This window comes from Rhagoletis pomonella, unplaced genomic scaffold (genome assembly GCF_013731165.1).
Source record: "Rhagoletis pomonella isolate Grant_MI unplaced genomic scaffold, Rhpom_1.0 Rhpom_scaffold_00009, whole genome shotgun sequence".
Classification (NCBI taxonomy): domain Eukaryota; kingdom Metazoa; phylum Arthropoda; class Insecta; order Diptera; family Tephritidae; genus Rhagoletis; species Rhagoletis pomonella.
The window spans coordinates 35,741,435-35,755,400 of NW_023458563.1; the positions used below are offsets into that span (position 1 = coordinate 35,741,435).

General features: G+C 42.4%; 1 protein-coding gene across 3 annotated transcripts in view; it reads left to right on the forward strand.

The window, feature by feature from the left end:
• LOC118745758 (ankyrin-3) overlaps window positions 1-13,966 on the forward strand; it is a 282,737-nt gene that overhangs the window by 170,108 nt on the left and 98,663 nt on the right. For all 3 annotated transcript variants that reach the window (XM_036479408.1, XM_036479409.1, XM_036479411.1), the window contains one exon: window positions 240-2,108. In XM_036479408.1, coding sequence (XP_036335301.1) covers window positions 240-2,108 — 1,869 coding nt within the window. The remainder of the gene's footprint in view (window positions 1-239; window positions 2,109-13,966) is intronic.

Here is a 13,966-nt window from a genome sequence, read left to right on the forward strand (position 1 = left end):
GGGAGTAGCATTTTCGTCGAAAATTTGGAAGGAGGAAATTCGAGCTTCGAAAGAGCTGTTAGACACTTTTTTGACAGCTCAACTCTGCCATTTAAAGTAAAAAATCCTCAGTGAATTTTTATTTATGATAGGGATAGGGTAAAGGGAATGCCACATCATACTAAAGCCAGCCTTTTGAAATAAGCTACTATTCCATATGAACACAGATATGTAGTATATACTTTTTTTTGCATTTGCAGGACGGATTCACGCCACTAGCTGTTGCCATGCAACAGGGCCACGACAAAGTCGTCGCGGTGCTTTTGGAATGCGATGTTCGAGGTAAAGTTCGTCTCCCAGCGTTGCATATTGCGGCTAAGAAAAACGATGTTAACGCGGCTACATTGCTGCTACAAAGCGAAACCAGTCCCGACATTGTATCCAAGTCTGGCTTCACGCCCCTGCATATTGCAGCACATTACGGCAACGTTGATATTGCTAAGTTACTGATTGAGCATGGAGCGGATGTAAACTTTACCGCAAAACATAATATAACACCACTGCACGTTGCCTGCAAATGGGGCAAAACTAATATTCTGGAGCTGTTGCTGTCAAAAAATGCAAACATAAATTCTACTACGCGTGATGGTCTCACACCGCTTCACTGCGCCGCACGATCGGGTCACGTGGAAGTAATCGAAAAATTACTTGCGTATAAGTCCCCTATACTTTCGAAGACTAAGAATGGTCTCGCTCCGCTTCATATGGCTGCGCAGGGCGAGCATGACGAAGCAGCACAGTTATTGTTAGCACATAAGGCGCCCGTCGATGAGGTTACTGTCGACTATCTAACAGCGCTGCATGTTGCAGCACATTGCGGGCATGTGCGCGTCGCCAAGCTGCTGCTAAATTACAATGCAGATCCAAATGCCCGCGCCCTAAATGGGTTTACGCCCTTGCATATCGCCTGTAAAAAGAACCGCATTAATGTGGTTGAGCTGTTACTAAAACATGGAGCCAGCATAAGTGCCACAACAGAGTCTGGTTTAACCCCATTGCATGTCGCTAGTTTCATGGGCTGCATGAATATCGTTATATATCTGTTGCAACACGATGCTATCCCCGACGCACCCACCGTTCGTGGAGAGACGCCACTGCATTTGGCGGCCAGAGCAAACCAAACTGACATTATACGAATTTTATTACGAAATGGAGCCCAAGTGGAGGCGCGTGCCCGGGAAGGCCAAACCCCACTGCATGTTGCGTCAAGGCTTGGTAATATCGACATAATTATGCTGATGTTGCAACATGGCGCTAATGTCAATACTACAACTAAAGACATGTATACACCCTTGCATATCGCAGCTAAGGAGGGACAAGAAGAGGTGGTACAGCTGCTTACAGAAAATAATGCGCAATTAGATACGGTCACCAAGAAGGGCTTTACACCCTTGCATCTGGCAGCTAAATATGGCAAAGACAAAGTTGTGGCTTTGCTATTGCAAAGAGGTGCTAAGATCGATTGCCAAGGCAAGAACGATGTTACGCCGCTACATGTTGCAGCGCACTTTGATCACCAAAAGGTCGTCTTTTTACTACTTGAGCATGGCGCTTCTCCGCTACTTTGTGCAAAAAATGGCCACAGCGCATTACACATTGCTGCCAAGAAAAATGAAATGGAAATTGTCCAGCAACTTTTACAGTACGGCGCTGATCCTGACGTACGAAGCAAGTCCGGCTTTTCACCCTTGCACTTAGCCGCACAGGAAGGGCACGTTGACATGACGAATTTATTGTTGGAGCATGGCGTTGACGCAAATGTGCAAGCTAAGAACGGTTTGACGCCACTGCATCTGTGTGCCCAAGAAGATAAAACTGCAATTGCTCGAATATTGCTCGATCATCAGGCTAACATATCCGAGCGCACCAAAGCTGGCTACACGCCTTTACATATAGCTGCGCACTATGGCCAAATAAATATGGTAAAGTTTTTGCTAGAAAATGATGCTAATATCGAAATGAGTACAAATGTCGGCTATACACCGTTGCATCAAGCCGCTCAACAAGGGCATACAATGGTTATAAATCTATTGTTGCGGCACAAGGCAAATCCGAATGCCGTTACGGATGTAAGTATAACCTCTAACTAATCTTCTGAAAACTTTCTATATTTCTTTGTCACGTGGAGAATGCTTGCTTTTTTTTCTCCAGTAATTTATTTTCTTCGAGAAATGTCCGGAGAAATTTGTTTTTATTTTCCTCTTCAAAAAATTACGTTATTTATTTAAATATCTAGGTTCGTTAGATTAAAATACAGCCTTGTTTTTCTAGCACTTCGCTATTTTTTTTATCGATGACTTACATATTTTTGAATTTTTAACAATTTTTGTGGAAAGACAAAAATTAATCAAACTATAATCAAACTTTTACGTAAAAAACAAACAGTATTAGTCAAAAATATCCCCAAAGAGACTAAATAAATCAGAAAGGCATTTGTAAGGTCGAAGTTACCGCTGTTGCATATAAATTCCCCAACGAGTTTTTGGGGAGTGATGCTAGAGTGACAGTCCTTAGCCAGATATAAATCTTTGTCGTTCCGGTTACATATACCTGATTAGTTATACGCGGGAACATTAAGAAAAATTAAAAAAGTCAGTTTTAACATTTTTCATGAAAACCCCAAAATTGATTACTTAAAAAAGCAATTAATTATTATTATTAGTTAAAAAGCTCCTAAAAACTAAGTAAATCAGAAATTCTTGAAAATGCAAAGTTAACGTCAGCAATACGCGGTAATACTAAGAAAAATAAAAAAGTAATTTCCTTATAAAATTTACCTGATGGAATGTTTTCGTAGCTTTGTACTAATACCTACTCGAATTGCGTATTTGTTTTTCAAAGGAAAAACATGCATATTTAAGATTTTTTTTTTTAAATTTCATGTTAACTCGTGTACTTAGTTTAAATAAAATGTTTTTTCAAAAAGCTAGAGTTTTAGTTAATAATAAGTTATCTCCACGGTAACACTAAGAAAAAAACGTAATTTTTTGGGAAAAATTATTATGTTTTGCGTAGCTTAGTACCTAATACTTACCCAAATTGCTTATTAGTTTTCAAAAAAGAAAACCATCCTAAGCCTGTTTAATAAAAGATAATAATCACCTGCATTTTTTTATTTTTTTTTAACTTTCATGAAAAAAAATAAAATTTATTTATTTTGAATAAAATTGTTGGCTAAAAACCAACAGTTTTAGTTAAAAAGAGCCCTAAAGACCAAGTATATCAGGAAAACTTATGGAAATTCGAAGTTAGCCTTATTAATACGCAGTAACGTTAACGAAAATAAAAAAACGAATTTTCTCGGCAAATTTACGTGATGGAATTTTTGTATTATTTTTTTCGTAGCTTTCTACCTAACACCTACCCAAATTGCTTATTAATTTTTTAAGGGAGAAACCTTCGCAGACCTGTGCTATCGGTCCCAATCAGCGTTACCATTTTAGTTTTTTTCGCTAGATTTGGATTTTCTATTTGGGTTTAGCGGGGAAAATTTTTAAAATTTTTTAAATACAAAACGTAAATAAAGGAAAGGCAATAAAGAAAAGAATAAACATAACAAATAAATAAAATTCGAACTAGAAAATAAAATTAAGATATAAAAATGTACCTATCTAAATAAATTTAAAAAAACCTCAAATATCAAATAAAATAAAATTTAATAAAATAAAGGAAAAAAATAATTAAAAAAATACGACAGACTTATGGCTCTATTCTGTGTCAATGACAAATTCTTGTCACAATTTTTTTTACGGAAAAATATATAAAAAAGTTTAAATTTGTCAGTAAACAATTTCGTCTCCAATATCATAAAAAGGATCATCGAAATACGTCAACATAGTCAGAGCCATACCTAAATAAGCGCGTCAAGCGTTGGGCCTGTCGGCCTCTCTTCTTCTAGCGTATATAAATTTAATGCGTCAGAGAGAGATAAAGATACAAGCGAAACGCTCAACGCGCTAATTTAGGTACGGCTGTCAGCACGCGTATCGTTTAAGAGTTCTTAATAAATTAAAGAATACCTTCAATGATGCAATCATCAGAACTCAAATTCATATGCAATCGTAAGTGATCGTAATGTATGTATTTTAACGTATGCGGAATGAAATGTGGACAATTTCTAAGCAGACTTTAAAAAATTGTGGTAAACACACGAGTCAAAATCTACTGCGTAATCTTAACAAGCATTCCACTAAAAATAATCTCGTTGTATATTATAATGCTGAAATAATTTCCTTGAAACGAACGAACTCTGAAGATTTGGTTGTAAATTTTGTATACCGAAACTCAATGTCACGAAACGTAACGTGCTTTTTAATTTATTCTCTATGAGACTTAAAAAAAACTTTATGTACAAAGGAAATGACGGCTTTATAGAATAGGAAAACAGTAAAAGGAAAACTCACGAGTGCGAAAAAGCATGTTTAACATTGCAGCGAAATGAGACCGTAACAAGAATCATAAACTGCGGATTAGGGAAATATTTTTCATTGGCGAACCATAAATGGACATCTAAATTTAACTCTGAACTGTTTATCGTCTAAATAGTTAACAAATAATAACTCATATTGGCACAATAAAGTTCCAAAATAATATTTTTAAAAAATCCCTCGTTATAGACATGAGTCTTTTCTATAAAAGTTTATCTTGGAAATTTCGACAATATCTATGTGAATGGAAAAACAATATTTGTTGCATCCGAAAGTATAACTGTTTCTTTTTACTGCATCAGTTCGTATCTCATTCCGCATACTTTAGATCACTAAACGAATGGTTTCGTTTTGTGTTGTGAGCACTAACTTTATGTTTCCTTTGTTTCCCTATTTCTCTGCATTCAGTTGTTTTGTTCGAGTTAGTTATCGCGAACGCTAGCGGAGTAAAGTTATCGCTTGGAAAATGTTTCCGAGTGATTTGAATCGGTTATGTTTCGTTACCTTTTATGAGCGATACTAGAAAAAAACCCAAACGTTAGCTATTGTTTGTTTGCGTTCTCTTATTTAGACTAAAAGCATGTTCACATTATCGTAATTCACGGCGCATTCGTACCTTATAAGCAGTGTTGCCATTTTAGCCGTTTTCCTGCTAGATTTAGCCGGTTGCTATAGCAAACAGCCGGAGAAATTTCGGTTTAGCCGGCAGCCGATTTGTTAGCCGTTTTGCAAAAAAAAATTGCCGTTTTTGACCGATTTTGCTATTTGCCTTGTTTTCTTAAAATTCAAATACATATATATGTTTCCAGTTTTGACTAAGCGACCCAAAATCTGTTAGAAATGGCTACTAGCCTTATCGCGGAGAAAGTTTTCATGTCAGGCAGGGTTATATAAAATTGGGCCGATTTCGATTATTTTTATTTGAAACGAATATATTTTTCTAAAGAAGACCGTAGCGGGGAATTTCTTCATAAAATGTTTGTTATGACTGTCTTAAATTTAAGTGTGAAATTTTATACGCAAACTTAGAAAATAACAAATTGTTTCACTGTTTGCTTAACACGCGTTTGTGTTTGGATATAGTGCCAATACATGGAATAAATATTACAGGTATTCTCTTCCCAGAGAGCGCATATTCAATTCTGCCTTAATTACAAAACATCATTGTTGCCCCCGCTTAAAGCTTTAAAGTAAGGGAAAAATTGATATTTTCAAGTACACATATGTATTTTTTTAAACAAACTTTTTTTGCTGAGAACTCATTTAAATTCCAAAAACCGAAGGCCAACTTGAGTTAAAAGAACCAACACTGAAATGCGTGAAAATGAAAATAAAAGAGCACAAATTTCGATGTAAAGTAAAACTCTGGGAAGACAGTAGGTTTGTTCGTCCTAAATCTAGTGAGAATTATCACTCAAAATAATAGATGGTAGCAAACTTGCAAATTTCCGACGAACGCAAATTTGCAGGAATTTGCCAGTTTCTCCTGCCAGCTAGCGTCCACGGTTCCATTTGAAGCGTAAGAAATTTGTAAAGAATTTTAAAGCTCTTTCAGATGGGCAAAAAACAGGATCTACAAGTATATTTCTTGTTAGTCCGACTTTCTTCATCATACGTTTCAATTTCTTTGTCGTAGTATCTGTCGGGTTTCTAAGTCGACTCTGGTTGAAATTGCATTCCCATTACGAATACAGTTTTTTGTCAGCAGAGTACCTTTCATATCATTGGCGCGTATTCATAGTCCAGCAACTAAGTCGAAACTAACAAAGTTGCAACTTAAATTTAAGTACCAACTTAAAATTTCCCTCTATTCAATGTCGCATTTCAGACTTCTACTAAGTAGCTTCGACTTAGTTTACGATATAGCAAAATGAGTGTGAAAATGTATCGATTTTTCTTTACGATATTTTGGAAAAATTACATTTTTATTAAATAATGTCAAGTTTGATCATCCGTTTATGTAATTTTTATTTTCATTGCATGATTATGTAAAAGAATAAGGTATCATTTTCTTGTTAATTGTGTGAAATAGCCAGCACAACCGCAGTGATGTGAAGTCGATGTTTATCGAAAGCATGCTGTGAAACATACAAATAGTAGATATCTAAATGTTATGCACAAATTTACTTTAAAAGGACTAGCGTGAAACTGACTTATTCAGCCCTATTCTGCATTTCGACTCGAATCGAAATTTTCTCCGTTTGGCAACTTTGGTATTCTGCGTTCCGTTTCCTTTCGATCAATCTTCGAAATTTACGATTATACCTATTCTACATTCCGATCGTAGTTCCGTTTTTCTAAGTTGCAAATTTGTTGACGCAGGACGTTTCGATTGTTATTTTCGTAGGTTTAAATAATAAAATTTTATAAAAAATTTAAGAAAAATATACTGTGCATGATTGTAAAAGGTATCATAAATGAATTTTCTCGATTTCTGTGTTTTCGCGAGCGGTAATACGGGCAACACGAAAAATTGGCTCAAATAATGGCAACCAGAAGGGATATTGCGCGACGTTTTCAAAGTGGAAGTCCAGGCGTTTTTGTTTACATTATCTATAAATAAGACTGTGAAATGCACTGAATACAATTTATTCTTTTTATATAAAATTAATAGATGTATGCACATAGATACATACATACATAAAATGTGAGGTTACATAAAAAAGATGCTTTTATTATTGAACTTGTTTTTACTAACTTTTTAAAAAGAGGTGCATATGTTGTCTCGAATTCGATTTGCTATGGAAAAATAAGCTTTGTTGTTCCCCTCCTCCTGACGGCTTTCATAACCGGATTCATTTGCGTTAAAACCTTCCACTCTGTAGTAAATGCAAATGTTGTGGAGTGCTCTTCAAGAACTAGTCTTTCTGCTTGTGATTAATTTAAATAAAACATGTGAAATTTAGTTGAAACAGTTAAGCCGTTTTTAGCCGGTTGACCCAAAACGTTCTGGCAACACTGCTAATGAGCAACTCATGCTGAATTAAAAAAAAATATCAAATAATAAATAGAAATGAGGTTATTTAGCAGAAGGAAATCAAGAACAAACGGAAATCAAACAATCAAACAATACGACTCACCAAACACCGAAATGTCGAAATGTAATAATTAGTGTTGGGCAGTATTGATACCAAAAGTATTCAGAACTCGATTCTCACAAGGATCGAGTACACTCGATTTTTAAAAGTATCGATACTGAGTACTCAAAAGAACTCAGTACTCAAAAAATAACTACAAAGTACTCAGTACTCAAAAAGACTCTGTTCTCAGGATCGATTCAATGTACTCAGTATTAAGTGTCGAATACATACATTTATTACATTACATTATTTACATTTGCCGGTTTTCAGAAATGATTGTACTCAATTCAATTGTTTTCAAGTATAATACTAATTTAATTAAAGTGTTGCCAGCCTGTGAACACCAAGTATTGAAATGTTACCAAAGAACGTAGATAACAAGAAGGGACAACTCGTTATAATTGTAGCGAAAGTGCGCAACAGGGGCGTGCCCTCTCTTTTCAGCCAATTAAAAAACGCACCAGGGCAAAAGAGAAAACACGCCCCTGTTGCGCAATTTCGCTACAATTATAACGAGATTTCCCTCCTTGTTATTTACATTCTTTGATGTTACCAACATGTGCACATATAAATAAATACTTCTTCTTCTTCTTTTTTGGCGCTGTAACCGCCTAAGCGATTTTGGCCGAGTTCAGCAAAACACGCCAGTCGTTTCTCCTCTGTGCCAACTGACGCCAATTGGAAACGCCAAGTGAAGCCAAGTCCTTCTCCACCTGATCTTTCCATCGCAGTGGGGGCCTCCCTCTTCCTCTGCTACCACCAGCGGGTTCCGAGTTTAATTCTTTCAGAGCTGGAGCGTCGGTGTACATTCGAACGACATGACCAAGCCAGCGGAGCCGCTGTATTTTAATTCGCTGCACTATGTCCATATCGTTGTAAAGCTCATACAGCTCATCGTTCCATCGTCTGCGGTACTCGCCGTCGCCAACGCGTAAATCTTCCGCAAAATCTTTCTCTCAAACACTCCAAGAGCCGCCTCATCGGATGTTGTCATTGTACATGCTTCTGCGCCATATACCAGCACGAGCATGATGAGTGACTTATAGAGCGTGGTTTTCGTACGTCGAGAGAGGACTTTACTCCTGAATTGCCTACTCAGTTCAAAGTAGCACTTGTTGGCAAGAGTGATTCTGCGTTGGATTTCAATGCTTATCGGTGTTAATGCTGGTTGCCAAGTAAACGAAATTCTCTACTTTCTGTCAACAGTCAACAGTGACGTGGGTGCCAAGGCGTGAATGTGCGGACTGTTTGTTTGATGACAGGAGATACTTCGTCTTGTCCTCGCTTACCACCAGACCCATTCGCTTTGCTTCCCTATCCAACTTGGAAAAGGCAGAACAGACTTCGCGGTTTTTGTTACCGATGATGTCGATGTCATCGGCACATTCCCACGACAGCCGGTTCTACGTACCGGAATGACTCGGGTTTCACCCGACCAAGGGCTGTTGTTTCGGCGATCTAACCCCGTTTAGGTCGGCGAAGTATCTCAGAAGTTGTCCGTCCATAGGGCAACATTCACTACGCATTCTCCTACTCAGGGCTGGCATCGAGTCAAACCCTGGGCCAGAAATATACACCTGCTGTGTATGCCGAAGACGATTACACCACAACTCCACCTCAGTCAAGTGTAATGCCTGCGAGGGGTGGAGTCACCTCAGGGTCTGCTCGGGACTACGGACACACAGACAGTGGACCACGTCGTACGTTCCACATAACACACACAACCGCACCACCACCCACACGCCGCCGCCAACAACTCCTGGTTCCCCCTACAATCTGCACGGTATGTCAGACCAGAATATTCCGTAATGTGACATCAGTCAAGTGCAACACCTGCCTTGGCTGGTGCCACTTTAGGGCATGTTCAGGTCTGCGCACCACGCGAGATTGGACGGGGAACTTCGAGGGCCCGTGTTGCGCTGCTCGGTCGCTGACATCAATTGCGACGCCCCCCACTACCACCACAGGGAGGCAATCACCTCAGCAGCACACACAGCCAACGGCGGCAAGAACATACACCTCACTCACACCCCACATCACAACACGTCTCCCGAACCACATGAAGCTCCTCCAATTCAACTGTAACGGGCTACAGAGCAAGATTGAGGAGATAACCGCCTTCATGTGTCGGCATGGTATATTAATAGCTGCGGTCCAAGACACGAAGTTGCACAGCAATTCAACTTTGTTGAATTGTGCCGGGTACAACGTGCACCGTCGAGATCGCGAGCGAGATAATGGTGGTGGCTTAGCGTTCATCACGCACCACACCGTGCAGTATCGTCTTATCGAAGCAGACATCGACCGCAGGGATACCACCCTAGAATGTCAGGGCATCGCTATCCGGTCAGGCGATGTCGAGCTCGAAATATTTAATATATACATACCCCCTGTCACCTGCTGCCCGGCAGGATATCACCCTGATATAGGTGCGCTCCTCAGAGGTGAAAACCGTATGGTAGTAGGTGACTTTAATGCGCACCACGATCTTTGGCACTCAAGCCTGTCAAACGATCGTAGGGGAACAGACTTGGCTGAGCAGATAGACGATTCGACATTCTGCACAATGAACGACGACGCACCCACCAGGATTATGGGTAACTGCAGTAGCTCGCCAGACATCACAATAGTCGGCGCTGGTCTGATAAACAGCATAACGTGGCGACCTATGCTGACTCTAGCATCAGACCATCTACCCATAGTCATCTCGATTGATAAACCAACCGACTTTGCCTCCGCCAAACACTGGACCTATATCAACTTTTCTAAAGCTGACTGGAAAGGTTACGCGGAGTTTACTGAAAACACCTTCACATCGCTCCCCACACCAACCGACGTCCATCTCGGTGATCGTAAGTTCCGCAGGGCTATCACTGCTGCTGCTGCTCGCTTCATACCGGCAGGGTGCATATCGGACCCACGTCCAAACTTCCCTGCCGAAGCGGCTGTTTTAGCCAATGAGCGTGATAGCCTTCGTCAGGCCGATCCCGGAGATCCCCGTATCAGGGATCTCAACGCGGAGATTCGGCAACTTGTAAACGTACATAAGCGGAAGAAGTGGGAGGAGCATCTGAAGACTTGCAACTTCACCTCTGGTGTGAGCAAGCTTTGGTCAACCGTGAGGTCATTGTCTAATCCGACGAAGCACGACGACAGAGTCGAAATTTCCTTCGGCGACCATGCTTCGTCGGACCCGGAGCGATGTGCGAGCTATTTTAGCCGGCAGTTCATACTGCATCCTCCGGTGGACAAAGCCAAGCGCCTAGTGACCAGAAGGCTGCACAAACTGCCAACAACTTGTGCCCCCCTTGCTTTCACTTGCGGTGAAGTTCAGGTGGCCATCGGGAAGGCGAAAGCCTCCAAAGCCATGGGTCCCGACGGAATATGCATGCTGATGCTGAAAAATTTGGGTCCTGCGGGGGTAGCGTACCTAACGGAGGTCCTCAATTTGTCAATGGCCACTCTCATCATCCCAGACATCTGGAAGGTGGGGAGAGTGGTCCCACTGCTCAAACCGGGGAAACCGGCAAACAAAGGAGATTCGTATCGTCCGATTACACTCCTTTCCCCGGTAGCGAAGACACTCGAGGCCTTGCTACTCCCGTACTTCACAAATCACCTGACCCCAGCGAAGCATCAGCATGGTTTCCGAAAAGTGCACAGTACAACAACAGCACTTAACGCCATAAACACTCAGATAACTCGTGGCCTTAACCGTAACCGTCTCTGTGAGAGAACGATTCTAGTAGCGTTGGACTTGTCAAAGGCTTTTGACACCGTCTGCCATTCCACGCTACTAGAAGATATAGAGGCCTCCTCTCTCCCACAGAGGCTCAAACGGTGGTCGGCAAATTATCTAAGTGGTCGACATTCGTCGGTAATGTTCAGAGACAAAACGAGTAAGCAGCGAAAAAAAAACAGGGGGTTCCTCAGGGTGGTGTCCTTTCCCCGCTACTGTTTAACTTTTATATTTCAAAGCTCCCTCAACCACCAGAGGGAGTCTCGATTGTCTCCTATGCCGACGATTGCTCGATTATGGCGACTGGGAATGGAATTGATGACCTGTGTTCGAAAGTAAACGGCTATCTCTCCGAACTTTCTCGCTTCTTCACTGCAAAGTGTCTAGCCCTCTCCCCTACGAAATCCTCCGCGACCCTGTTCACAACCTGGACGAAGGAGGTCAGGCTACCGCTGGGGATTCACGTCGATGACACACCAATTCCGACGGTGAATAACCCCAAAATACTCGGAGTAACATTCGACAGCCTGCTCTCCTTCTCTGCGCACTCAACCGCTATTGTCAATAAAGTACAGAGCCGCAACAAGGTCCTCAAGTCGCTAGCCGGCAGTACTTGGGGCAAAGACAAAGAAACGTTGCTGGCAACATACAAGGCAATAGGCCGGCCGGTCTTGAACTACGCAGCGCCAGTGTGGTCGCCAGGGACTAGTAGGACGCAGTGGACGAAGCTACAGACGGGACAAAATACGGCACTTAGGACAGCGACGGGATGCCTCCTGATGTCGCCAGAACATCACTTGCACGCCGAGGCGCAAATGCTCCCAGTTAGGGAGAACAACATAATGCTCTGCAAGCAGTTCCTGATCGGGAGCCACAGAAGTGGCCACCCAAACAGACAGCTGCTTGCAGAGGAGCCCTCGCCTAGGCACGTCAGGAGGCATCTATATGAACTGACGGACGAAGTCCAGAGGTTCATTAAGCAACCTCTGGACCCGACAGCGTACAGACAGGCCCTGAACGGCATTCACAGGGACTCAGTCTCGAGTTATGTAGACTCTCGACCTGTGAATGCCGTTCTAGGCATACCACCCCCGGACATTGACGAGACAGAGCTTCATCTGCCTCGGGAGACACGCACTACACTTGCTCAACTTCGCTCCGGCTACTGCAGCAGGTTAAACTCCTACCTGAATAGGCTGAATGAGGATGTGCCGAACGAATGTCCGGCATGCGGAGAGACCCCACATGACTCGAACCATCTCTTCGCATGCCCGGAAAACCCGACTACCCTAACGGCCCTGTCCCTGTGGACAGATCCCACAGAAGCTGCACGCTTCCTAGGGTTGCCGTTAGTGGAACTTGACGACAACGACTGAGATACCAACCGATCTGGGCGGGGTTGTTGTAGCCGCTACAACAACAACAACAACAACAATGTCATCGGCATAAGCCAGCAATTGCACGCTCTTGTAGTAAATGAAAGGGAGTCGCCTTGTCTGAAACCCCGTTTTGTGGCGAACTGCTCGCAGAGGTCTTTCCCAATTCTGACGGAGCTGGTGGTATTGCTCAACGTCATTTTACACAGCCGTATAAGTTTTGAGGGGATGCCAAATTCAGACATAGCGGCGTATAGGCAACTCCTTTTAGTGCTGTCAAAGGCGGCTTTAAAGTCGACAAATAGGTGGTGAGTGTCGATCCTTTTCTCGCGGGTCTTTTCCAAGATTTGGCGTATTGTGAATACCTGGTCTATGGTGGATTTTCCAGGTCTGAAGCCACACTGATAAGGCCCACTCAGTTCATTGACGGTGGGCTTAAGTCTTTCACACAGTACGCTCGATAAGACCTTGTAACCTATGCCTAGAAGGCTGATCCCGCGGTAGTTGGCGCGAATGGCGGGGTCACCTTTCTTGTGAATTGGGCACAGCACACTTAAATTCCAGTCGTCGGGCATACGCTCATCTGACCATATTCTACACAAGAGTTGATGCATGCACCTTATCAACTCCTCGCCGCCGTACTTGAATAGCTCAGCTGGCAGGCTGTCAGCTCCAGCAGCTTTGTTGTTTTTCAGCCGCGTTATTGCTATACGTTCCTCGTCATAGTCAGGCGGTGGAACGTCGACTCCGTCATTATCGACTGCGGGCTCGGGTTCTTCTTCTCCACAACTTTCCGTGCTGCTTCCATTTAGTAGGGCGGAAAAGTGCTCCCTCCATAATTTAAGTACGCTCTGGATATCAGTTACTAGGTCGCCATTATTGTTCTTACAGGAGTACGCCCCGGTCTTTAAACCTTCCGTAAGTCGCCTAACTCTCTGGTAAACTTTTCGGGCATTCTTCCTGCTCTTCAAGCAATTCAAGCTCTTCGCACTCACGTATTTCGGCCTCTCTCTTCTTATTGCGGCAAATACGTCTCGCTTCCCTCTTCAGATCCCTATAGCGGTCCCACATAGCGCGCGTTGCGCCCGATCGCAGCGTGGCCCTGTAGGCGGCATCTTTTTTTTTCTGCAGCTTCCTGACACTCCTCATCGTACCAGTTGTTCTTTCGGGCTCGCTGAAATCCGACTACTTCTTCGGCGGCGGTACTTAATGAGCGGGAAATGTGGTTCCACTGCTCGCATATATCGGTTTGTTGAAGAGTGCTCTCTGAGAGCAGGTGTGAGAGTCGAGTAGCGAAAGCGCTGG